At 37.3% G+C, this 26,978-nt stretch overlaps 1 protein-coding gene across 4 annotated transcripts; it reads left to right on the top strand.

The window, feature by feature from the left end:
• jak2b (Janus kinase 2b) lies at positions 1 to 25,534 on the top strand. Of its 4 annotated transcripts, none has more exons than XM_027138466.2 (24): positions 1 to 710; positions 7,272 to 7,514; positions 9,252 to 9,375; positions 10,134 to 10,251; positions 13,001 to 13,146; positions 13,480 to 13,774; positions 14,880 to 15,056; positions 15,369 to 15,526; positions 15,635 to 15,746; positions 16,176 to 16,362; positions 16,646 to 16,770; positions 17,060 to 17,194; positions 17,342 to 17,429; positions 17,607 to 17,734; positions 17,821 to 17,959; positions 18,273 to 18,424; positions 18,594 to 18,744; positions 19,071 to 19,210; positions 20,156 to 20,345; positions 22,864 to 22,988; positions 23,138 to 23,310; positions 23,453 to 23,570; positions 23,869 to 23,982; positions 24,977 to 25,534. In XM_027138466.2, exons 2-24 carry the CDS (start codon positions 7,322 to 7,324, stop codon positions 25,109 to 25,111), a joined length of 3,423 nt encoding a protein of 1,140 aa, XP_026994267.1. In that variant the 5' UTR covers positions 1 to 710; positions 7,272 to 7,321; the 3' UTR covers positions 25,112 to 25,534. The 4 variants fall into 4 exon arrangements, with proteins under 4 accessions (XP_026994267.1, XP_026994269.1, XP_026994266.1 ...); XM_027138468.2 differs by having other exon boundaries at positions 2 to 710; positions 14,943 to 15,056; XM_027138465.2 differs by having other exon boundaries at positions 75 to 710; positions 15,632 to 15,746.
• The last annotated feature ends 1,444 nt before the right edge of the window (positions 25,535 to 26,978 follow it).

The raw sequence follows: 26,978 nt of genomic DNA, 5'->3' as shown, positions 1-26,978 counted from the left end.
GGTGAGGGTAGTGTAGTGTAGAGCTTACAGGTGGTAGTGCAGTGTGTTTTTGAGCTCCTATCAGTCTCTCTCTCTCCACTGTTTCTCACTCTGAAGCTCTGCTGTTAACCTGCGCGGACGGAAAACACACACGCACTGCGTGTTGGAAATTAAATACCGGCTACACTTTCACTTTTTTTTCTTTGAAGACACAACCGAAACTTCGTCGGGCATGTTGGGAAATGACTGTAAGGCTAAGACAGTTAGGAAGTGTCGCTGTGAGTCGGAGTTAGCATGTTAGCTGGTTTGACTGACGCTTCTTCTTCTTCTTTTAGGTAGCTGACAGCGTTAAAGTTAGTCTTTTTGCGTGTTTTGTTTGTTCGTGCTACCAGTCACGTACTTTGATTGTTTGGGGGGTTTTTTTTTTTGGTTTTGCGTCATTTTTTCACTAACGTACAGTTTGGCCTGTGAACATTTTTGATGAGTTTCAGCTGTGAGATTTGCAGCGCGCAACGTTAAATGTCAAGAGTCTGCTAGTGAGGGACTGACTAGCTGCCATCGGTTTAGCAGCTCGGCTAACGGAGAACTTCAGATGTTACGAAAGTGGGAAAGACGAACATATTTGGACTACGACAAACCGACGTTATGGATTAAGTCTGGGATTCGGGGTTAAAGTTGCGCTGGTCAGCAGGCTAACCTTGCTAGCTAGCTTAGCGACAGCAAACCACCAAGTAAGTTTTGCAGCTCCTATTTCCTTTGCTCAATTTACTTCTAGTTATTATCTTATATCTCCTCTGTATGTTTAGCTTGGTAAATAACAAACAAAGCGTCACAAGCGTGTTACTCCACCTGATTGACTAGTTTGGCTAGCTATCTTTTGGGTTTTTTTTTTTTTTTTTGCGAAAGTAATGCAGATTGATTAGCTGACTCAGTACTCTCTTGTTTAAAACAAACTGTTGAGCAATGAAGCTTCATTTACAAGGTTCCTAAAGGTTCTTATAAGATACAGTGAATTTCGGTATCGAGCTGTTATTAACTCGCTTTAGCACCTTTTCATCTCTGTTTAGATCATATGTACCAAATAAACCCATTTAAAAAGGTAGCTAACTTTGATGCAACCTGCTAGCTGTCGGTGTTTTGGCTGTCCATGCAAACTTCACATGACATTAAGGCCTTCGGTTCCTGTAATGTCACACAGCGGATGATTCACTCGGCCATTTCATTTTGCAACAAACTTGCAATCGAATGCCGTTTTAGCGACAACACCCTGTTTATACAGAGGAGCGAACAAACAATTTTAAGTCGGTTATTTTGGTTATATACGCTGCCGGAAGTGAGGCGTTTCCTTCGAATTGGCTAGGTCCAAAACAGCACACTAGCCTACTGTAGACTAGGTCAAATGTTTGTATTCTTAATCACACTATACAGTAGTAATTAGGCGAGTATATTCAGTATTGAGCGTTTAGACTTTGGCCCTATTCAGACTGGATTAGCTTTACACAGGGATGAACAGTAATGTAAATATTGATTTGATTATCTGTGATTTCTAGACCTGTGTTTTTACAGATTGTGTGCACACCAGTCAGGAGACATCATAATGCATTCACCCTAAATATTATGAAATATATTAAGACTACTATTTAGATAGGATGACAATACTCCTGGTCCATTATGGGATGTTGCTGTAGGATGTATGTAGTATTTTGTTATTGACTTGTACAGGATAAGTGATCACTGTCTTTTTTTTTTTTTTTTGGGGGTGGGGGGGGGGGGGGTTGTTTGCTAATACATTCAAAGGTTTATGGACACCTGAACCTCAACACCCAAATTTTGTAGCTTTGTGATTTTCCTTTACTGGAACTAAGACCCAAACCTGTTCCAGCATGACAGTGTTCTTGTGCACAAAGCAAGCTCAATGAACACATGGTTTGTTTGGTTTGGGTGGATGATCTCAAGCATGAGACCACTGGCATCAACTCCATTGGACACCTTTTTGGATGTATTTGAATGCTAACTGCACCCTATACATCAGCCTAAGAGCATTAGTAAGATTGTGGATTAATGAAGACAAATCCCAATAGCCACACTCCAAAATGTAATGGAAACTCTTCCCACAAGATTGGAAGTTATTATAACAGCATTTGGGGTCTAAATCTGGAATGGGATGTTCAACAAGTACATATGGATGTGATTGTCAAGTGTCTGTATACATTTGTCTACATAGTATGTATTCTGTCCAAGTTTGAATTGTGAGGAATTTATTGTCTTTTAGGGTGTTTTCTCATATAGCTTGTTTTAAAAGAACCAAACCCAGTTCACTTAAAGTGAACCAGAAAAGGAACTAGCCGAATGTGACCTCAGTCCGTTTGGTGTTGACAATATAGTGGACTCAAAAGAGAACCCAGTTCTCTTTTTGGTCCTCTTTAGTGTTGAAGTGATCTCAGACCCTTTCGTGTTCACACACACACTTCATAAGAACTCAGAACCCAGAATTCTGTGCAGCAATGGATTTTGAGTATTTGGTCTATTTTTAATATATTATTAATATATACATAATAACAATAATATATAATATTTATATATATTATGTATTTGGCTCCCCGTGATAAGCGGTAGAAAATGAATGAATGAATGTTTTTATATTTATATATATATATATATATATATATATATATATATATATATTTGTTGAGAATAGTTGGCGTTTAATGCCATCCTCTTTCCAAATATCAATAAGTGCTTTCTTCATAAGACCACATGACTCCGCAACCTGCCATGGCGAAAGGTTTTGTGTTTTCAGCAGTCACAGTGACGGAACATGGCTGCAGGTATGGCAAGCTTCCAGGGACATTTGGCGAAACGAAGCACAAAGCGGACTGGGACCTCATTGCTTTCATATGTCACACACAGATTGAACCACAGTCGAACCCACAAACGAAACGTACTCAGACCACCTCCGGACATGGTCTGAGTTCGGTTCACTTCTGGGTCCTTTAAAGGGGTCTCAGATCACATGGTTTGTTCACATATACACACTGACCCGCTCCGAGACCGTTTGGAGGGCTCAAACGAACTAGGTGTGAAAACCCTTAAAGTAGGTGTTGTGCTGTTTCCTCAGTATAAAGTCACTTGTATCGACACAAGCCCTACAGCATTTAAGGTCAAATAAATATGTGTTAAAATTGGGCTTACAGTAACTTTGTGTTTCACTTCCTCTAGTCTCCTCATGGCTCTTGCTGACACTGTCTTCCAAAAGTGCCTACAAAGCTGAGGATTGTGGTTTGAGATGCTGTTTTGTAATTTTACCAAAGTTTACCAGTTACAGCATTAGAGCACCCTAATGGACCTCGCATTTTTCATTTTTACTCATGATCATATGTTTAATGGAAGATTCTCCATATGAGAATCATATCAAGCACTTAGATCATTGTGAATGTGAAGTTTCACCCTTCAGTGAGTGCAAGTTAAAACATATTCTATTTTAAAATACTGTAAGTCCAGTAGCTTATTTTTTTTCCACTGCATTTGCTGGTGATGCATTTTCTACTTTTTCTACAGTGTTATTTTCAGTAAAACATGCACAGTAAAAAGAGGAAGACCTAAAGTGAGATCATTTATGACACAAATCAGATGTCCTTATCTAGAATAGCTTGCAGAAGTTGCTTTGAAAGTTTCTATCAAAAAAGTGTCCTCATGCTTGTACCTTCAGTCAGGGACTAAGAATGCTATCTGTACATAAACTTGTTTAGGGTGCTTAAGTGTGTGTATATAGGTATATGTATTTATCAGGTCGGATTAAGGCTAATCAGAGCTGATAGCTAATAGCCCATTTTATTCAGATTGTTCGTCTATATTCTCATACACCCCCACCCCCACCCCTGTTCTTGTCTTTTTCATGTTTCTGAATTTGACTTTTGTCCCATTTGGTAACTCCATTATAAGCAGTTGCTCAGTGGCAGCTTGGGTTATTCACATTTTATAAAGAGGATTGTTTCCTCTTCCTTCTCAAATGCCAATGTAAAGTTTCGCTACGTTTACTGCAGCAGCGTATTGATCTTATCCCTTGGGCAGTCATGAGTTTGTGGTGAACTATACTGTCAGACACAGCATTTCAAAAAGGTTTACTCCATATTTATCTAATAGGTTGAGCAGATAATGAACTAAAAACAAGTGATGTAACCATCTAAGCATTCATCAGATTACCAAGGTCAAATCTCAGTAATGAAAATGCAGTCCATGGCCGTGAGTACAAAAGAGCATAATGATGTCTGTCATTTATTTGCATACCCCCCATTTCTGAGCTATTGCTATGACCTTGCTGCTTTCATGTGTCTTGGAATAATATGTTAGCCATTGCTTCTATAAGTTAGATATATCAAATGTCATTTTTGTTGTATATCTTTCCAACCATTATACTTCTTTTTCAAAGAATTCAGCATCCTGAGCGTCGTAACAGCTAATAAACTACTTACCATGCATTTTGCATTGGCTAGCTAATAAAAAATAAACTAAAGAGTCTGCAAAATGGTAAAACAAGATTTTAATAATAGTTTTTCCTTTTACACTGCTAATTCTTTCCACGCTGCACAGATTCAGCACTGAATCCACAGAGCCTGGTTCATGTCTCTGAGATGGTCTGCCAGACCCTGATATCTATTACTGCTTTTACTGGTGGTCAGAACATTCTGTCAGTTTTCTCTACTGTCTCAAATGGACCAAGATTTGGCCTTTCAACCAGGTCACCTGTTCCTGTGTGTTTGCCCCTTTGTAATGAATCACCAACCAAGGACAAGCAGTCCAGGAAACTCTTTTAAACTCAGTCGCCCTCAGTACACAGATGCTGTAAGCGCTTGCATACATACAAGCTGTTCTGTGAATACTGTGCTCTCTCATAGGCTGGAACTGTTGCATCGCCCAAATCCCAGAATACATTTCTCCAGGGACATCTAGACATTGGCAAGTCCAAAAGTCTATGTTAAAGGTTAGGGGCCCAGCAGTACTGATACTGATGTGGTTTGTATTAGTGTTCATTTACTTGTACTCATATTTATAAAAAAAAATTGCTGATGGCAATATAAGCAAAGCAGAATGTGCTTTGTAAAAATGCCAAAGGAATGAACTCCACCGTCTTCCTATAATAAGTCTAGTAAAACATCCTTATGACATTTAACATTATCTCAAACTGCAAGAGCAAGCGTGGCTGACCTGAGGTCACAGAGCATTATCAGTAAGCTCTGTCTTAGGATTGAGTACAAGGTGCTATGATTCGTGCACACACAGGGTACTCACCAGACTGGAGCAAGTTGTTTTGCGAGTACTGATGAGAAGCATGCACTTCTATGGTCAGCAGATTGCTCACTAGTTAAGATGCAATTCACACCACAGCTCTTGCATATTAAACATTTAAATCAGTATGAGGAGTGATTCTGCTGGCTGAGTTCAGACTCTGTGCAAATAAGGAAGCATGTTTTTACTTACAGCTGTACAGAAGTGTTGAAATCTGTTTTTTTTTCTTCATTACAACCCTATAAAAGCTAATGCACTTTATTTAAAATCAACAAGGAAACCTAATTAAAGAGGGAGACAAGTAGTCTAGTATAAACACAAATGTGTGCACGTAAACCTGTTGAAGCATAAACACAAAGCTACATAACTTGTTCCTTGTATCTTGTATTGGTATTGATGAGTACTATAAAACATTTCTGATTTACAAAACTACATCAGTATTGTATTGTTTTTACAAATGTGATGTGATGTCTTTTTGTACGCAAGCAGCTAGACAACTGATTCTAGATGAAGATACAAAGTTGTTAGTTTTGAGTTAATGTTGTAAGTTGCACTTGCTGTTCGATCCAGCCAGATGTCTACGTGTGGTTTATCCACTTCATAGCGATGTTGTCCTCATGCTTCAATTTAGAAAGATAAAAAATTAGACGAGAATCTGCAACACCTCTCAAGCAGTCAATAAGCTTTGCATCTCCTTTCTCTCCAGTACTAAAATGTTCACTGTACCTCATGCTCACCAAACTTTCAGGACAGGATGATACTCATTTTCTTATGTAATTGTTAGGTTATGTTATTATGTTAGTATGAGCTGTTGTTTTTGGCCCTTTTGGATGCGGAAATGTTGGTTAAACAACAGCTTATATGCCATTGCTTCCATAATATCGATCAGTAATTATGCAGCCACTTTTTATGTTTTTTTTATATGGTTTATGTAACCAACAGCCACACAAGATTTCCTACTGAATGGTTATCTTTATATTTACTTAAAGGCATGTAATATTTTAATAAAGTCCAAAAAAGTATGACATCAATTGGGTCACATCACATAACACGCACAAGAATACAGCAAAAATATTTTTCTTCATGCTGTCTATACACGTTTGATGATAGGATGTGTAAACAAGATCCAATGAAACCAAGTATTTTGGGTTTTCTTACTATTTTTTGGAGTGAAGCTAAACATGGGAGCTAAAAGCAATCATGATCTGAACCAGTAGGAGGAGGAATGAAACCTCCTCAGAATTAGTCAGAGGAATCATTTGATCCAAGCAATTGTATTTATTGTTGTTTGAATTGTCATTCAGATGCTTTGTTATGGTTCAGTGTCATGCACATGCATAGAAAATGAATGATCACTTGCTAATGTTGGCACACCTTATTGACCTCAGTATTGGCTCTCTGAGTTGAAATGCTCAATCTATCAGAAGCACTGAAGTGCCATTAGAGGTATAAAGAAAAACTGATTCCTATCAAGAAAATCGGTCCCACAGCCTCTGGGACTATAGAACCACACCAGTTTACCATTCTAAATCTGTTTTGAAAGGAAAGGGAAAATGATTAAAAACTGATACTGCCTTAAAATAAGAACCTTCTGGTCCACATGTGTGTCTCCTGCACTGTATGAGAGAGAATTCTCTCCAGGTAGAAAAATTACAGAGAAATTATCTTTACTAACTTTCACCTGTACACAATATGAGGAGATCCTGTACATACTTTCATGTCTAATTTCCTTCAGTTGCGCTCCTTGTTGAAGGTTTTGTACTACTGATGGGAACAGTCCTAGTTGGCAAGAGAATTATCGTAAAACTTATAAAGTTTTGAGTTATTTTGGATAAAATGCTGCACCAAATTTAAAAAGATGAAATCTCTCCCAAGTGAATAAGCACAGAAAGAAGAATGTTTAATAATAGAACATTTGTGGTGAAAAAGCTTTTTTTTTTCTTTCTTTCTTTCTTTTTTCATTTTTTATTAAAGCATTGCCGTTGTCTCTGTCTCTTCCTTCCCAGGTGAATGTAGCCCCTTGACCCACACCCACGTGTGTGTGTCTGTAAAGGACATGGCTGCTTGCCCTCCAGCACACCAGAATGGTGATATTCATCGGCAAGAAAGAGTGCCAAAGCCATCCGTCACTGCTTTGACGCTTCATCTGTACTGCAGCAGCCAGGGTGGTGAGGACTGCACTCCGATCTGTTACCCACCAGGAGAGTACATCGCTGAACAGCTGGCCATCGAAGCAGCCAAGGAGTGTGGTGAGTCAACAGTAGAAGTTGATGTAACAAGTGAATAAACCAGCGTGTTTTAGAAGAGCTCCCTTGTTGGATCTTGTATTAGAAAGAAAGAAAGTGATTACACCTGTTAGTACTTGAGTTGTGAAGATTATTCGTAATAGTTTGAGCATCACTCAATACTGATCCAATATATATTTTAACTACTAATCTTGAGTAGTCACAGCATTAGTTAGGCCTACAGGTAGAAATGCATAGCCATCATCAAATGACATGACACAAACCACAGCTTTTTTTTAATTTATTTATTCAAACTTTTAACCCTTTCCTACTTACTGGATGGTCATGAATAACTCCTGTCATTGGAGACAGTCGGTCTCTAGTTTGAATGCACCTTAATGCCACTAGTATTAACTCTCTGGATAAAAAGAAAACAGATTCTCAACAAGGTCTCAAAACACCAGTCCAACTGTCACTGATACTTTACAACCACTTCACTTCTTCAAAATCTGTTTTAAACAGAAAAGAAAAATAGTGACAGCAGATTACATCATGCCTCAGCCAGTGTGTGTAGTACAGTGGGTGTTTGTTCACATTACTTATGCACAGATTGGAATTAAAAAGGAAATTGTACATAAAACATTTCTGTTATTAGTACTTGCAATTAAAACACCAGCAAATACAGTCAGCATAATATGGCTCCAGAGTTAAAAAGACCTGTCAGTCTACCTCTATTTATTATCCATCACCATAAACATGTAGCTTGTTAAACAGCAAGGCTCTAATCACACGTTTAGTGGATATTGTATGGTGTTGAAAACACCAACCATAGACACGTAATCTAAAAGACAATAATGCTAAGAACTCCCTCCCAACCTCAATCTGGGGCAGAGCATAAAACAAGATTGGTCAAAATTGTAAAAAGCTCAACCCTTAGAACATACTATGTTGTGTAGAAATCAAATACAGTTTATACCACTTAGTAGCATTATCATTAGCAAGGACTGTTATGACTTCACTTTTATCACTTGGCCATTCACCTGCTTCAGCTCATACTGATTTGTGAGAACGGTTAAAAGTGCCTTTGCAGTGCTGTTTTTCTATGTAATGAGCTCTCATGAGTTTTTAAACTATGATAATAGTGTCATTAACTACAATATAGATAATTAGCTTTACGTATATTTCTATGAAGGTGTTTCCCCTAGCATTTTGTCTTAAAGTGATTACCTGTCCTTGTAAGTGATTCGAGTACTACACGATCAATTGTAAACAGGCCATTCAACTAATTTAAAGCTTTATACAGATTATATTCATATACCTGTTCAGGTATGATACTCCATCTTAAATATGCATCAAGTTTCATTTGTTAAGTTACTGTAGAAAATTATCTCCCTGTGCTGTTTACAGAAATGCCTTTAATTTCCAAACAAAGAGAGATTGGGCAGGACTGATGGGGTGTTGAGAAGTGTTTGTAAGAAGAGACCTATAAAAACACAGCTAAGCCCTGTGGCCTGTAATACAGTTTTCTGAATGGGTTTTCATAATACAAATTTTCTTTTTTCTTTTTTTGAATGATGTTACATACTTTTGAGGTTAGTTGCACTAGTTAAATCATCTATTACACTCTTAAATGTGAAACAAGGATGACATCTTCAATTCTTAAGCTTGAGTCAGCACAAGATCTTTTTAGAAACAAAAATAAAGTGGTTAAGTGATTTGACCTTTGTTTGACCCTTGATTTTTCTCTTTCCTCTTGCATAGGTGTATCACCAGTTTACTTCAGTCTATTCGGTCTTTATAGAGAACGTGACCGAGTCTGGTTATCACCCAACCACCTTCTTCACTTAGATGAATCAGCTAAAGAGAGTTTGATCTTCAGAATTAGGTAAAAGCCTTCAGAGCTGAAAACTGTTGGTTTTGTACAAGTTATTTAAAGTTTTGTCATATGTCTCATTTGTTGATTAAACGCTAATGTCAACAGTACTATGGATATTTTGTTATGGAAAAAAAAAACATTTTTACTATTTTGTTCAATCTGCATGTTGCACATCTTGAAGTTAATTTAAATGAAAGATCCTATCTGGCTTAAGCACTATTCGGACGGGACTAGTTTTACGTGGGGACGTGGGGGTAAAGTAATTATTACCAGAGCTTCTCTGTGATTTTAGTCCCGTCCGAATGTGGCATCTCGGTAATCATTACGGACAATGTCAGTAAAGATTACGGCGACTTTTACCTTCTGTAAAAAGGTCTGGAAAAATTACCTCAGGTAATACTAATCCCGTCCGAATCGACCCGCTGTAAATATGTACGGTAAAATTCCGTCATTTCCTGTTTAAAAGTTTTTGGCGCGTTTTGCAAGCATGGAGGCGCTTGAAACAGGAAGCAACGTCATACGCACATGACGACAAGGAGGTTACTGTTGTGCATAAAGTGAGTTACCCCTCCCACTTCTGCTAGTTTTACTGAGATGTCTTGTCCCGTGCGAATTGGCCATTAATATTACAGACGTCCTGAGGTAAAATTGCATTACTCCACGTAAAACTAGTCCTGTCCGAATAGTGATTTTTGTCTGGTTGTTTGCACTGTACTTCTGCAAAACACATGCATATGCTTAATTTATTTTTTTATTAATTTTAACAGGTATTACTTTCCTGGATGGTATAGCTGTGGAGCCTCTCGAGCTTACAGATTTGGCGTTGCCAAGGGATCTGAGAGTCCAATCCTTGACGACCATGTTATGGCTTATCTTTTTGCCCAGGTAGGTTACTTTGGCAGCTATGGGCATCTAGTTCTCTTATTTTATGAGTTGAAGCCACATTTATAGGGAATGTGACAGGAAGCCAAGGTATGGACTAAATTACTCTGCCTTTAGGAGTCTGATTTACATTCAGTGCAATTACTTCAAAGTAAGGGTCAAATTGCAAGTGTCAGATGTCCGGTGTTTCAATTTCATCTGTGATAGTAGACATCTGCACACACCAGACTCTCGGTTATCAGACACCATCATGTTTCAGTGACCAGATGTTTTCTGCACAACTTTTTCTTGCATAGTTTTCATGATACTGGCTTTTCCTGTTTTTCTGTTTGTATTATGATGTCAGATAACCGCCACCTCCTTGTATGGCTACTATTTATCTCTTCTTACACATGGGATGTATGTACATGTATTCCAGCTGTCAGAAGCAGCAATTTGATAGATACATAGTAGACCTTGGTTTGTTGTTTGGTTGGTGTGATTTGTCAACGTTTTTGAAGAACACAGGATCTGTAACACTCAGCAGTGAGTTGCACATGTGTGGTATCTGTTGTTCTATTCCTGCCGTGTTCAATAGCTCAGCAATGTCATTGAGTTTTAAAAGTTTAAAGTGCCACCCATAAAGAGTGATAGTCTGTGCTATGCTAACTTCTGCTCTCTTCAGTCATTAGTGTGGTGATGTGATAGGACAGAGGCCTGTTAAATAATTATAAGCCGTATAATGCAAAAGATGACTTGGCATATTTATGTTGCTAGGTATATAACTCGATCAAAAACTCTGTTTCAATGTTACTATACTGTTTTAATAAAAACTAATTACTATATTACTGTTTTAAAATTCTGATATCAGTAAATTTCAACATATTAAATTAATTCCTTCTACAGTCATATTTGATTTGTGCCTCTTTCCGTGAGCATGTTGTTTTTAGAAATATATACAAAATACACCACACGGCTCAATGTTCACAACTTGCATTTAATACTATCCTCACCACACTGTTGTTTCACATGATTTCTAGAGCTGACATTTTACACAGTTCTGTACATTGTTGCCAGTCATTGTACCCTTTAACATACAGTACCTACAAAGGCCTGATCAGGCATCTAATCAAGTATATACACACTGGCTGCTTTAGTTGGAAGATCTGCACACCTTTTTATTCATTCAGTTATCCACGCATATATCAGATATTGGTGTATATCATAAATAAGAGATTGGGTTAATGTTCATGGCCACCATCAGAATGTGGCAAAATGTGATCTCAGTAACTGTGAACATGGCATGGTTGTGGTGCTGGTTTGTGTATTTCAGAATTGCTAAATTCTCTGGATTTTTTTTACATACAGAATTTGCACAGAATTGTAAGCACTAGATTGGAGAAACCTTGTAGTTCTACCTTCTACCCGTTGCCATTAATAATATGACTGGAGCACAGACATTTTCCTGTGATTATCTGTGGGATAGGTATTTAAAGTGTAAATGGTAGTGTAAATAACTTTAAGATACTACATTCTGGAACTCATAGTGAGTAAAGGTCCTCATGATAGGTTGTTCAGGCAGAAATGTGATTTTATGCCAAACAGTAGGTGTCTTTTTAAGAAGAAGGCAGTGACTTATGATATTGTTGTATATAGAGCTAGTCAGAGGTCAGTTACCAGCTTGACTAATATTGTGTGTGGAAAAGCATGTATAGCCTTTGTTTTTATTCATATGTGCTATTTGTCCAGTCTATTAAATATGTTATTGCGAAACATTTGATTCACATAAATGACCAAACTTTTAAGCTGTTGTGTAAATGTTTGTGTCTTTTATGTTGTGTCTGGTGTCCATGAAAATTAGGTTTGTGGTTTCAGCCTCGCTTCCATGAAAATTAGGGTTGTGGTTTCACTCTCTTTTAAATAAGTACATGACCGTTTTGTTTTCAGATTATTAAGTGCGAAAAAATTAATTGGAACAGGGTTTGCCATGGACTTGAGCCCTTATTTACCAAACAAATGCCAAATAAAGGAAACTCGTAGTGTTCTTCCAACAAGAGGGCTGTCTCCAGTTTTGTCCGTAGTCAATATTTTGGTTTGTTCTGTTTACCCTAAAGTGAGGTTGAGCTCTTGACTATGAAAGTTAAAGTTCACTGTGGAAATACAGTTAAAGAGATTAACTAAAATGTACAAATCTTTCTAGCGCTACTTCATTGGTCAGTGTTTTCAAGTATTGTTCAGGAAGGTTTAGGCACCAGTTTGTGTATTTACTCAGAATGTATGCTTTATAGCCATTGTTACTAGCTTAATAGTTAGAAATTAGCTACATTGTAGAAGGAGCTGGACTCGGGTCATGCATGAGGTGGACTTACATTCTGGCATATAGTCAGACAAATAACAAAATGTTCCTGCGTATTGGAGGAAACTTGCAAGAATTGCATATAGTCACAAATTTGATGGAATGCTCTGCCAGTTTAGTACAGAATCTATAGCACTAAAGAGTTTTTTTTCCCCTAATATCTAACTTGTTGCATATACCATGATGACCATGTCTATGTTTATTTTTACTGGGACTATTGATTTAGTACTTTAGCATCAGAATGTGGGTCATCTGATCATATTATGAGGGATTGCATGTTTGCATTGTAAAATAATCCTGGAGTCATTTTAGGCACTACACTGATAATTGTGCTCTGTGATCACTTCATTATTCTGACCGACTCATTTCTGTGGTGTTTTGTTCACATCTAAATAAACCTTTTTTTCTCAATTTCAGTGGAGGAGTGACTTTGTGAATGGCTGGGTAAAGCTGTCCACCACCCATGAGACCCAAGAAGAGTGCCTTGGTATGGCTGTCTTAGATATGATGAGGATAGCCAAGGAAAAGCAGTGCTCACCGCTTGATATTTACAATGCCATAAGGTATGAATTATTGAGAACCAGGTAAAACATGCAGTGTGCAGCAGGTGCTGATGTCTGTATTTGTGATGACCTAATTTGTTTCTAGGTCTGAACTGATACAATTCTATTATATTATTATAGTGCTAAATCAAATGACATTGTCATTAAGCAGCACACACAGTGGTTACTGAGCTAATTTCAATGCATGATATCCTGTTTTGTTTTTTTATCTATGTACTCATTGCAGCCATACATGTCTTTAAACGTCAGAACAATTTTACTTATTTGCTTTTGTCTTGTTTAAAAAATGTACGATATGCCAGATAAAAAGGTCTGTGTGCTTTCTGTGTACAGCTACAAGTCCTTCCTCCCAAAAGACATGCGGATGAAGATCCAGGACTACCACATTGTAACACGCAAGCGGATCCGCTACCGCTTTAGGAAGGTTGTGCAGCAGTTTAGTCAGTGCCGGGCCACACCACGTGATCTCAAGCTCAAATACCTGATCAACCTAGAGGCACTTGATCCTGGCTTCTACACAGAACGCTTCCAGGTCAAAGAGGCCTCAGCAGGCCAGGTCACTATAATCGTCTCTGCCGATCAAGGCATTCAGTGGTGCCGTGAGAAGCAAATGGACATCCAGCTAGAGGTTAGTAAACCAGATTAGTTCCCTGGTAATTACTGCTGGCTGGTGGTTTTTATGAATGCATGGGTTCCAGGACAATGTGTGTCTTTGGTTTATCAATTGAAGGCTTTTCAAAGCTAGCTTACTGCTCATTTCACATAAAGGTGATTGTTTGCAATGATGAGATCAAAGGTCTGTTTTGCTCCAATTAAAAAGTATTCAGGGAGATTAAATTATTATAACATCTAACTGCCATATTTACAATAGCATAAAACATATAATTTGGAGCCTCTAGAATGCGTCTGGAACGAACAGGGCAACCAAGCTCTTTTGGTGATTTGCTTTTATTTGCTGAGACATATGAAAAGAGGGCATGTGTACTCAATATTATTGACTCATGTGTAAGCATTAGTCAGTAACAATCAAAATGTAATGGGAAGGTTTTCCTGACCGGGTTTAAGCCAAAGTTCAAAGTGCCCTTTGTACCGGACACTAAATTACATTGAGTCAGAAAATTCCTACAGTTGACTTCCTACAATCAGATTTAAATCATCTGACTCACACTTTAATGTTACTTCAGGTGTAAATAGGTGTGACCTCAGTTTTGCTGCCAAGGAGAAACATAGATTACTACATCAGTAAAATACATAGACATGACCAGCAGACATAGGCCTATTACAAGATTGTGCTGTTTTTTTAAAGACAGAATGAATATAGACACCTTACCATTTAGCACTTCCTGCAAATCCCTTTTATCAGCATAACAGTGCCAGGATCACAGTGTTAAATTCTCAGTAATTGTCTATAGACTAGTATTGACAGTCATGAAATTAGTCAGCACAGTGTACAAATCATTGTCAAATGCTGTTTTAGAGGAATTGAACAGCTCAAATTATTACAAGATACCTAATGCAGAAACAAATAAAGTGTGGAAAGTTTTTTTTATTATTCAAATTTGTTTACTTTTAAATGAAACAGGAATATTGTGTAACAAGTAGAGGGCTTTAGTATTGTCAACTTTTATTTTCTGTAGTTATTAGTTTGTATTTAGAGTGTTAAGGGCAGTTACCATCACAGAAAACTGAAAACATTTGTCACGTTTTAAAATAAAGTTTTAAAAATGTTTCAGGACATAGAGGCAAAGCAGCATGGTTTCTTATTCACCCTCAGTGACCCTGAACTTCTTATGCAGGACCTGCAGACGTATTGTGATTTCCCTCATGTGATTGATATCGGTGTCAGACAAGCCAGCAAGGAGGGTAAGAGCCGGGTCGTCTCCATCAACAAGCAAGATGGCAAAACTCTGGTAAGTTTGTCCATAAGAGTGTTTAACTCAAAATCACAAACAATGCTAATATATGAAAATGTATAACAGGCCATAACTTTAAGGACTTACAATCATGTTAACAGCCAGCAGATTTTAAACATAACATTTAAACAAAATCATTTAAAATGATTTTATGCCTGTTAAAGACTTTTTATTGAGCCGTTAAGAATATACCATTATTTGATCTGAATTATAGTTAGTGTTACATTAGATGTCCATCATGCTTCTTGTTCATTTACCAGGACCATTAAGTGTGTGCTCTCTGATGGAAATGTTTGCGTTTCTCAATAGGAGCTGGAGTTCTCCTCCCTCGCAGAGGCTCTGTCATTTGTATCTTTGATAGACGGCTACTACAGGCTGACCACCGATGCACACCACTACCTCTGTAAAGATGTTGCACCACCTCGATTACTGGAGGCTATTGAAAACTACTGCCATGGGCCAATATCGTAAGCCTCATAATATTATTTAACACAGAAAATTTATTCCGGTGAATTTATCATCTATCGTGTATAATTGTTGTACTGACCATCTTAAATTATGTGCTTGGAAAGTAGAATGGAGTTTGCCATCAGTAAACTGCGCAAGGCCGGAAACCAGCGAGGTCTTTTTGTGCTACGCTGCAGCCCCAAAGATTATAACAAATACTTCCTGACATTTGCTATCGGGGTATGTTTTCTTTTTGATATCAGGAAGCCTTACACTTTTTTTTTTTCCTTTCAAATTGACAAAATTTGTGTCAAATTGCATTGTGATTCTGCAGACCACGATGTGTTCAGTCATGTTTGACAAGCCCTATGAATGTGAAGCTTGTGATTTAATGCACTTCTGCTATCTACGTCAGTTGAATTTGAATTACAGTTGTAATACAATTTTACAATTGGATAGCTTTAATATAGCGTAGGCGTTCTACGATTATATAAATTGGTGGTGTGCATTCTGTATCAGTGTACAGTTAATTGATTATTCTTTATAATCTGCACACACAAACTATAAAAGAGTTGTAAGGGTTGATATTGTGGAGTTGATCAAAGTAAATTTACCAATATTTATTAAATGGTGTAGAGTTGAGATTTCAATCTTATTTTTGCCTTTTAGATGTGTACTGAGGTGGAATACAAGCATTGCCTGATTAGTAGGTCAGACGCTGGTGATTATGTTCTGAGTGGAACTAAGAGGACCTTCAGAAGCATGGAGGAGCTGCTTAAATGTTACCAAAAAGAGACCGTAAGATCAGATGGCATTGCCTTTCAGTTCAGCAAGTGCTGTCCTCCAAAGGCCAAAGGTCAGTAATGCACAAGGGGTTTTCAGCTTAATAAGCAGATATAAAATAATAGCTTATTGGTACAAAATGCATACGTTTTCTGTCATTATGCTTTATTACAGTATATGTAAAAAGATTAGATTGAATTAATGTAATTAAATTTAATTTGAATATATATGAATTTGTGACTGAATTTGTTTAAAAATAATTTGCCATTGCAGGTTCTTTATTAATAGATATGCATAATTAATATAAATAATTATGTAATTAATAATTAAAAAGCTCTGTATTTGGTCTGTTCCAGAAAAGACAAATCTTCTGGTTTGTCGGTGTAACAAAGGCTCAGAGGTTCTCCTCTCTCCCTCGCTGCATAGACAGACCATCAGTCAGATGGTTTTCCACAAAATCAGGAAAGAGGACCTTGAGTTTGTGAGTATGCATTATTTTGTTTTAGTCCCAATCCTCTTTTTGTATTTCTGTATCAACAGTGTTAGAGAGGCCTGAAACATGTCTTATTGCCATGTGTGTCAACTAATGGATTTGGCATAGATGTCGCCAGAATTCTGCATAGTCACAAAAAAAATTCATAATTAAATGAATAAAATTTAATTTGATTCATAATAATCAAAATAATGAATCAATTCAATTAATTAAATCAAGTTATTTTTGCTAAGTAATTGTGTATAATGTCTAATCTACCTAATTTATTATGTCCCAGGGAGAGAACCAAGGCCAGGGAACATTTACGAAAATCTTTAAGGGAGTTCGGAAAGAGATGGGAGACTATGGAGAAATGCATGAGACAGACGTTATCATCAAAGTCCTTGATAAAGCGCACAGAAAATATTCAGAGGTTTGTAACAGCATCTTGCCTCTAATTTACTGCTTCCAATTTCTTAGTTGTAAAAGTCATGGTTTACAATCATAAATAACTTTGTTGAAAAAGTACTGAAAATAAAGTGCCACTGTTTATTAATTACTTAATTTGTTTTTTCCACAGTCCTTTTTTGAGGCAGCCAGTATGATGAGCCAGCTCTCCCACAAGCATCTGACATTCACCTATGGCATCTGTGTGTGTGGCGAGGAGAGTAAGTGTGTGTCATGTTACTCCCCGGGCTATTATACTTGAAATTTAAGCTCATTCCCTTTACTCACTCTTCTCCATTACCCCTTACACTCCATATGTCTGCTCACAGGTTTTAATTAGTGTTCTTCTCACTGGGTCAGTAATGACTAAAGCTTATCATATGTAATTACTGTTACAGACATTATGGTGCAGGAATATGTGAAGTTTGGCTCCTTGGACATCTACTTGAAAAAAAACAAAAACAGCATCAGTATTTTGTGGAAGCTGGAGGTGGCTAAGCAGCTTGCTTGGGCTATGCACTTTCTGGTAAGGAAGTATAATAAAGTGTAAGGTTTCAAAGTCCTACTAAGCAAAAGAAGCATGTTATATTTTCCCCCACTTGCTCCAAACAGGAGGAGAAGAACCTAGCTCATGGGAACGTGTGTGCAAAAAATGTCCTTCTAATCCGTGAGGAGGACAGGAAGACAGGCAACCCTCCCTTTATTAAACTCAGTGATCCAGGCATCAGCATCACAGTTCTGCCCAGAGAGAGTAAGTGAATTTCATGCTACATAGTGACAGAGCAGTAAACCGCTATCATTTTTATTGTAAATTTTTTGGTTTGATTAATTGTAGCTTACATGACAGTGATGTGCATCTGTTTATAGAAAGCACCTTGACCTTCAGATGTGTGAGAAAATATGTAAATATGAGAAATGTAAAATGTCTACTAAAAGAAACTAATCTTAGTCAGCAATAAAGGACATCTTAGTCACAGTGTGGTTCAGGGTCTATTAAGAACATTTAGGTGTCTGTTTATTTGGACTACTTGGATTTGGGAGCTCAGTCCGTGCCTCTCTTGCAGTTTTACTGGAGAGAATCCCGTGGGTTGCTCCTGAATGTATTGTAGACCCAAAGAATGTAAGCCTTGCTACAGATAAGTGGAGCTTTGGCACAACTCTCTGGGAGATTTGCAGCGGAGGAGAGAAGCCGCTTGCCAACATGGACAGCTCCAAGGTAAGGTAATCTCACTAGACAGTTCTTAATATATCATGCAGAAACTGCAAAACATTTACACCGACCACTGCATCATGTATCAATTAAAAATCATTTTGCACCCTAATGAATACAACATAAAAATGATTTGTAAACTTGTAAATTGTTTGTTCTGAACATTTCCCTTCAGAAACATTTGTTCTATGAGAAGAACCAACATCTGCCTGTCCCCAAGTGGACCGAACTGGCCAACCTGATTAATAGCTGCATGAACTATGAGCCAGCATTCAGGTCGTCGTTCAGAGCGATTATTCGTGACCTCAACAGTCTCTCTTGCCCAGGTTTGTGGTTTTTACACAAACACACTCACCATTGTGAGAATATGGCTGGTGAAGCAGACATAGGCAGAATCTGTTTAGTGGATAAGGGTAAGGTGCTAACTTAGATTTTACAAAGCAGAAATTGCAAATTTTATTAATGTTAACGCATGTATAACCATATCGAATGTGTTGGGTAACGCTGACATTGTATTGACTGTTCTGTAAAATTATAGTTACGCAGTATAGTGTTAATGTGTGTCAGTAGTTGATTTGTGTTGCTCATCTGTGCACATCAGCAAAGGTCAAAAAAAAGATTTTTCCCTGAAATATAAAATATTTGCCCACAGACTATGAAACTGTAATGATGGAGAGTGACTTGGTGCCTGTTAGAACCGGAGGCCTTGTACTTGTCGCAGGAACGTTTGAGGACCAGGAGCCAGTGCAGTTTGAGGAAAGGCATCTGATATTCTTACAGCAACTTGGCAAGGTAGGTTCCAGTCATTTATATTTAAAAAAGGGTGTCCAAAAATCATGTGCAAAATAGGGATTGCTGACCTAATGGGGTAGCTGGCACCTTTTATACTTTAGAGTTGACGTTTATCGTAAAATGGATGCCAATGTAACGTTATGGATTATGAAGTGTCCAGATCAAAAATAGTTTTCATGTATGGTGGTAATAAATATGGTCCATTCAGAAAGTTAGGGTTTTGTTTTTTTTGCATTCGCTATGAAAGTTAATGAAGCTCTGTGCTATATAGATAAAAAAATGCCAGTAAATAAACAATGAATATAATGGTAAAGTAAAACACTATCTGCATGAAACAGATTAAGAGTAAACTTGGGGATCATATCTGCACTAATGCTGCAAGTTTAATTTACACTTCTGTGCCACAACAAAGAGAAGGGGTTTTGTGTTTGTGGTCGGAAAAGATGCAGAGATTAGTTAACTTCTACACTTCAGTCTGCACTGCTTAATGCTTATATGTAGTGCTGTTTGTCAGGCAGGCAGGTGCTGATTGGTAGAGTATAAAGAATTAATTTAAAATAAACAGCAAAAAAGGCAGGTTGTTCCATGCCTGAAAGTAGTGATTGTAAGTGTTACTACATCATTCTTTCTGCAGGTGTCCCATAGTGGACACCAATTTTGCCATCTGTGCACCATATTGTCATGTGTCAGTAGTTCATCGTGTAAATCAGAACTTGCACACAGCTTGGTGAGAGATAGCTTAATCTGGTTAGTAGCCATAGCAAAGGAGCATACACTGTGTCCTTTTTTGATACTTAAATACACAAAGGAAGAGAAAGTGAAGAAATAAAAGCCACTACAACAAACTAATGACCAAAGGTTGCATTGCATTTTATGTTTTGCTACATCACTACAAACCCTATATATTCATTATTGGTGATGCTAATTAGGAGTTTTGTGCTTCAGGGGAACTTTGGCAGTGTAGAGATGTGTCGATATGACCCCCTGCAAGACGGTACAGGCGAGGTGGTGGCAGTGAAAAAGCTACAGCACAGCACAACTGAACACCTGCGTGACTTTGAGCGGGAGATTGAGATCCTTAAATCTCTTCAGCACGAGAACATTGTGAAGTACAAAGGAGTGTGCTATGGTGCAGGTGAGGAGTAATACTGGTAATATATGTGTATAAGTGTATAGGTCCATAAGAGCTTAAGTTCACAAAGGACAGGAAATAAAAAAAAACACCAAATTGTGAACGATCTGGCAGAAAGAAAGTAGTGGAAAGAATTTGACCCACTTCTATGCCAATAAAGATATCCAACACCTGAGAATGTGAACATTTTAGAGACAGGTTACAGAAACAAGAAAATCCTGTCTCACACACTCTCACACACACACACACACACACACACACACACACACACACACACACACACACACACACACACACACAAGTTGTGCTCAAAGGTTTGCATTCCTTGGGAGAATTTGAAAATTGTTTTTTTTTTTTATTTTATTAATTTTATTTCTTATAGGACTCTGGTTAATATAAGACGTAACAAAATGGAACAATCATCAAACAAAGCATAACAAAAAATTTTTGCATACCTTTAGTTCTTAATATATGTATTATGTGTATCTTAATAGGGTGTATTGCCCCCTTTGGCATCAATGTTGGCATACAGTCTTTTGTAAGAATTGTGCATGAGGGCCTTAATCCTCTCGGGTATAGCTGCCCATTCTTCTCTGCAAAATGACTCCACTTCCGGTATATGTTTTGGTTGTCTTGCACAAACTGCATGTTTGAGATCTCAACAAAGTGGCACAATGATATTGAGGTCAGGAGACTGTGATGTTCTTCAGACCCTTCACCTTTTTCTGCTGTAGCCATTAGAGGATCAACGTTGCCTTGTGCTCTGGATCATTGTCATGTTGGAACATCCAAGAGCGTCCCATGCGCAGCTTTCGTGCTGAAGAATGCAAATTGTCTGCCAGTATTTTCTGCTAACATGCTGCAATTATCTTGCCATCAATTTTTGCTAACTCCCCTGTGCCACTGGAGCTCACACAGCCCCAAAACATAAGAGATCCACCACCATGCTTTACATTGGTGGTGTGTGCTTTTCACCGTAGGCTTTGTTGACTCCTCTCCAAACATTGGGTTTATGTTTATGACTATGAAGTTAAATTTTGGCCTGATTACTCCAAATGACTCTGCTCCAGATGTCTATGTGTTGTCTGGTGTACTGAAGGCAGGCCCTTTTGTGGCATGGGTGCAGTAATGGCTTTCTCCTGGCAACTTGACCATGTAGGTCATTTGTGATCAAGATCACAGGAACAGTTTCTTTCCCCAGGCAATCACCCTGATCAACAACTCACCATTAAGTATATTCACTGCTTCTTATCATAACTACTGCATTATCAGGACTGTCAGTCATCAAATCATCTGTATATTACACACTACTGCTGCTGTATATTGCACAAAAAGCATAATATTGCACAATATTGTTATTTGCACTCCTACACTTTATGTACATACCTGATTGTTCATATTCCATATTCATATTTTATTCATTCTATATTTATATTTTATACCCATTCCATCTATATTGTATCTCATCGTCTTCATTGTCTTGTATAGTTTGTATAGTATTGTGTTATTTATGACTGTACCTTTGAGAGTCACAAACTGCTGGAACCAAATTCCTTGTGTGTGTCAACACACTTGGCCAATAAATCTGATTCTGATTCTGATCAAGTACCTACTTATTGTGCTCTTTGAAACAAGACCACTTTTTTCCAGAGCAGCCTGTATTTCTCTCGAAGTTGTTTGTGGGTTTTTCTTTGCTTCCTGTACAATTCTGGCAGAACCTCTTATTTTCCACCTCGTTATCAGAGTTTGAACAGTACTGACTGCCATTTCTAAATTATATCCTTTTCCTGCTTTATAAAGTTCAACTACCTTATAGTGGTCTTTTGGGAGTTCTTTTGTCTTCCCCATGGTTCAGTATCCCACCAAGTCAGTGCATCACCTCATGAGCTGAGAAACTCACTGACAATTTATGCATAGATACTTATTACAATTACAGTCACAGGTGTGGAAACTTTCCTTTAATAGCCATATTGTGTGTCAACCTGTGTGTTTATAATGTGGCCAAACATTCAGGGATATGTAAACTTTTGATCCGTTTTTTTTTTTTTTTTTCAGTATCATTAGGTTTTAAAAAGGAGTCAAACAACTATGTGATCATTAATGATGTCACATGACCACTATCCTTAAATAAGAAAAAAATCTTTTGCGTTATCAGTCATATTTTCCAAATAAATGGCAATGTTTATCAATTTGTTTCAGTGTATGCAAACCTTTGAGCACAACTGTGTTTGTTAATTTATTTATTTATTTATGAATGTGGACATTATATTACTATTATTAAATTATCAGAGAGGAAGTATGCTTTCTCTCTACATTTTAAAACTTCAGATTTTGTAAACATTTTGTGTAAAGAATTTGATTCTAGCTGCCATGCTGCTAATACCTTCTGATTACATTTGATTGAGAAGGAAAAACTGTTTCTAAAGTAATTTAAAAACATTTATTTCATAATGTTAATGTTTCAAAAATGTTTTTTGTTTACATTTATCTATTATTAAACACAATTTGATGGTCTTTTTAGGCCGGCGAAATCTCCGGCTTGTGATGGAGTATCTCCCTTTTGGAAGCCTGAGAGATTATCTCAGCAAGAACCGAGTCAGGATTGACCACAAAAAGCTTGTACATTATGCCTCTCAAATATGCAAGGTAATAGAGTAATTTATTTCTGCCAATACCCATGCCTGATTCATGAGTGTTTATTATTAAATGGTAGCTACTTTCTTTTCTAATGTCTTATTTGACCTCTAGTAGAATGTAGAAGTGGTGTAAATGTTGAATGGCTTGTGTTGGTACAGGGTATGGAGTACCTTGCCAACAAACGGTACATTCATCGAGATCTGGCCACTAGAAACATCTTGGTGGAGAGTGAGTCTCAGGTAAAAATTGGTGACTTTGGCTTGACCAAGGTTTTACCTCAGGACAAAGAATACTACAAGGTCAAAGAGCCAGGAGAAAGTCCAATATTCTGGTGAGGTTTTTTTTTTTTTTTAAGCCGTGTTTATGTTTTGGATTGATTTTATTTTTGTATTTCTTAAAAAACAAAGTTTACATTTTGTACAACTCCTATACATTAGGGAACTAAGATCTTGAACACATGGTCCTTTTTTCAGGTATGCCCCTGAATCCTTAACAGATAGCAGGTTCTCTGTAGCATCAGATGTCTGGAGTTATGGCGTTGTTCTGTATGAACTCTTCACACACAGTGACAAGCTCTGTAGCCCCCCAACGGTATGTATAACTTATTCCTTCGTATGCAGTAGTTGGTGTTTTTCCATTAATGTTTATTTCTCTTTTTTTTATTTCATCCCAAGAACATTTAACAGCTTATAAGTGAAATCTTTTCAAAATTTTAGAGTCCCTTTACTGTTCATACTGCATCCACAAAGGAGATAGTGGGTTACAAATGGTTTAGTGTGTGTTTTAAGTGTGCACTTTCTGTAACCACATCAGGCAGATCAAAGCCGAGTTTGTCGATTTTGCATGACATTGCATGTAAAAAGAGCATTATTTGCTCATCTCTGTTCAGGTGTTTATGAGTATGATGGGAGGAGACAAGCCTGGCCAGACTATAGTGTATCATCTCATTGAACTGCTGAAACAAGGGAACCGCTTACCTCAGCCAGTGGGTTGCCCCTCAGAGGTAAGACACCAACATTTCACAAATGGCCAAGAATTGCAAAAATTCTGAATAAACAATCTACACTAAACTGTATCTTGTAAGTTAGAAGCAGACATAATGTATGTACAGTACATTGTGCTTATAAATTCACTTTTTCAAAGACTAAATTATATTTAATGGCATAGACTAATATAAAGGACATTTTAAAAGGATCTGTGTTTTGTCTGCCTTGTACAAGTAGCTTCTTTTGTTTTGTTTTTTTGTTTGTTTTTTTTATTAAAAAAAGTATCTTACAATGTTGTAAAAAGACAATACATATGCCTGAATAGTATGAATGTAATCAAATAATTAATTATCGAAATAAAACAAAGACAGCGCTAAGGACTTAGTAAGTTAGTCCTAGCCACATAAAGTGCATCTGTGCAACCTGGTGCAAACAGTGCAGGACAAGACAAAAAAGACAGAAAGACACTGCAGGACAAAAGACAGTGCAAACAAAAATACAAGACATTACACAAAAACATTACATTACCTTTACATTTACAGCATTTGGCAGATGCCCTTATCCAGAGCGACATACATAAGTGCTTAAATCTCTAACATTGAATACATTAATGCTGGCTCACTAGGTTACATACTTAAGATACCATGAGTCTAAAACATTTGTTCAAAGTTACAATAAAAAAGTGTCAAAGGTTGTGTTTGTGTTTTTTTTGTTTGTTTTGTTTTTAAATGCAAAAGATTAGGAAAGAAGTGCTAGTTGAAGTGTTTCCTGAATAAGTAAAACAGCACCAATCAGTGTAAATACTGTATGTTCAGTAAATGATGCGTGTGCAGAAAAACTGGATTGAACACAGTATAATAGCAGCAGTTGCATGAGGTAATGTAAGTTATTGTGCAAAACAGCAATCAGCTGAAATGTGAGACAGCATGTGCAAAGAGAGAAAACAAAAAAAAAAGTACTGTATATCTGCATTTCATATTCTTAACTGCTTTGTTCTTTTAATTTTCTTAGATGTATGAGACAATGCAGGAATGTTGGGATAATGATGCAACCTTACGTCCAGCCTTCAAGGAGCTCGCTCTGCGCATCGACTTGTTTCGAGACAGCAGTGATTCGGATCTGTACACCCAAGTGCCTCCATTTTGAGAGAGAAACACTTTGCTTTGTTCTAGTAACTGCCTTAATCAGGACCTTCTTCAGCACTCTCCTTGCTTTTCAGTGTGCCATCTTGGCAGACCTGATTAAGGACATTGAACTTCTACCAGCCTTTAAGCAACTACGTTTTAGTTTGCTTATCTCTCCCTTAACACCCCTTTGCTAGCAGTGCTAGCATATTTCTTTACTCTGAAGAACTGTGAAAGGAAGAATGCACATGCAATTGTGTTCTTTTTTTGTATGTGTTTTTATGTACATAAATAAAAAAGATTTTATAATTTTATAAAAATGAAAGATGATGCAATTCTGGCTATATTTGGACTGTTAAAGCAGTTAAATATAAATGAAGAGAGATATATAATGTTTATAGCTTATCATCTTGTAGGTGGTGTCTAATTAAAATCATATATTTAATATGTGTCTGGAAGAAGTCATTTTAAAATGCAATACTTTTCTCATTTGTTTTATGACACACAACAGCTAATTAAAAATCAGTTGGATTGAATTTATTTACAGTGTATACAGGGATATTTTGTCCAAACCATTAAAAGACTAAGAAAGTAACATAATTGTGATATGAAAGTAAAACAAATGATGAACAAAGATTAAAGATGGACAATTCAGTATTAGGCTCAGGTCTTTGATAAATGGCGGCAATTATTTGTGGGTGATGATGTCATGAATACATTCACCTTTGTGAGGGTCTGGCTCATGCCTGCTCTTAGGGGCTGCTGACGGGCACTAAAACCAGCCATGGCAGCCACACTAAAGGTGTTCGTACCCCAAAGTAGGGCTGTATGCTGCATTGAAATCTACAACACCAAATCCAGATAATGCATAATCTAACCTGCTCCACGGTTAGCGGTTTTGTTGCTAACATTGGACCAGTTGATCACTCCATAAGGTTGACTGATATCTCACTCCTGCTGGTGGGTTAGAACAATCTGCTTAGTTCACACGTATAAATCACCAAAGTAATCTCTTGTGTGATGGCTCAACTCTTTCAGACCTGCTGTCAAAGAGACTTCAGACAGAATTACCAAATCAAATGGACTGTATGTGGGGCCACCACAAATGGTTCATGCCTTTGGAGTGGAAGACTTATCCTCAGGTTCCTGGTAGGAGTCAGATTCTACCCCTTATCCACCCTGTAGTACCAGCCTTAGGCAACAAACACCACCAGCTCTACCACCACTAATGAGTCTAGCAGAGCATGCCCCTGAAGCATAGAGGAGTGGCCATGATATGCGTAACAACCATAAACTTCTCAATTTGACTGTGATATCAGATCAGTGCTTCTAAATATAATGCTGAAGATTACAAACTGCAGTTCTATCACTATCAACTATTTTGGGGGTAAGCAATAAGCTTTTAGTTGGCATTTTACTTTTGATTACATAACATTCAGGTCATCGTTGTTTATGTAATAGACTCAAACACAGTTTTTTTTTTTAGCTTATTAAAGATATTTTATGTATAGCATTTGGCCTTGTAACTTGGTTGTAAATAGAAATGTACCATTGTCCTCTCTGATAATGTCATATGTGACTTTAGATCAACAACCAACCTTTACAGCAACAGAGAAGGGATGATGTAGGAGTACTTCACTACTGAAGACTGAATATTTAATCCTTTAAACTATTCACTTTACATTTACTGAACACTTTCTGGCATTGGTTGTTTCCTGGGATGTTTCCTTTTACTGCTGAAACTTAGGTATAGGTACATATAGGTATTTTCACTTGTAACAGACTTATTCTTTGTATTTTTGATGTTTTTTTTATTACTCATGAGAAACATTTGACACCTTTAGATCATTTTAGAGCAGATTTAGGAAATTCAGAAAGCAAAACTGACA

This window comes from Tachysurus fulvidraco, chromosome 9 (genome assembly GCF_022655615.1).
Source record: "Tachysurus fulvidraco isolate hzauxx_2018 chromosome 9, HZAU_PFXX_2.0, whole genome shotgun sequence".
NCBI classification, from domain to species: Eukaryota; Metazoa; Chordata; class Actinopteri; order Siluriformes; family Bagridae; genus Tachysurus; species Tachysurus fulvidraco.
Note: the sequence above shows the minus strand (reverse complement) of the source record. Positions and strands in the feature narration are given on the sequence as shown.

Coding starts and splice junctions, on each gene's coding strand:
- jak2b (XM_027138465.2), top strand. CDS start 7,322: ATGGCTGCTTGCCCTCCAGCACACCAGAATGGTGATATTCATCGGCAA. Junction 15,057..15,368: donor AGCAAGATGGCAAAACTCTG/GTAAGTTTGTCC, acceptor GTTTCTCAATAG/GAGCTGGAGTTCTCCTCCCT. Junction 23,311..23,452: donor GGAGAAAGTCCAATATTCTG/GTGAGGTTTTTT, acceptor TCCTTTTTTCAG/GTATGCCCCTGAATCCTTAA.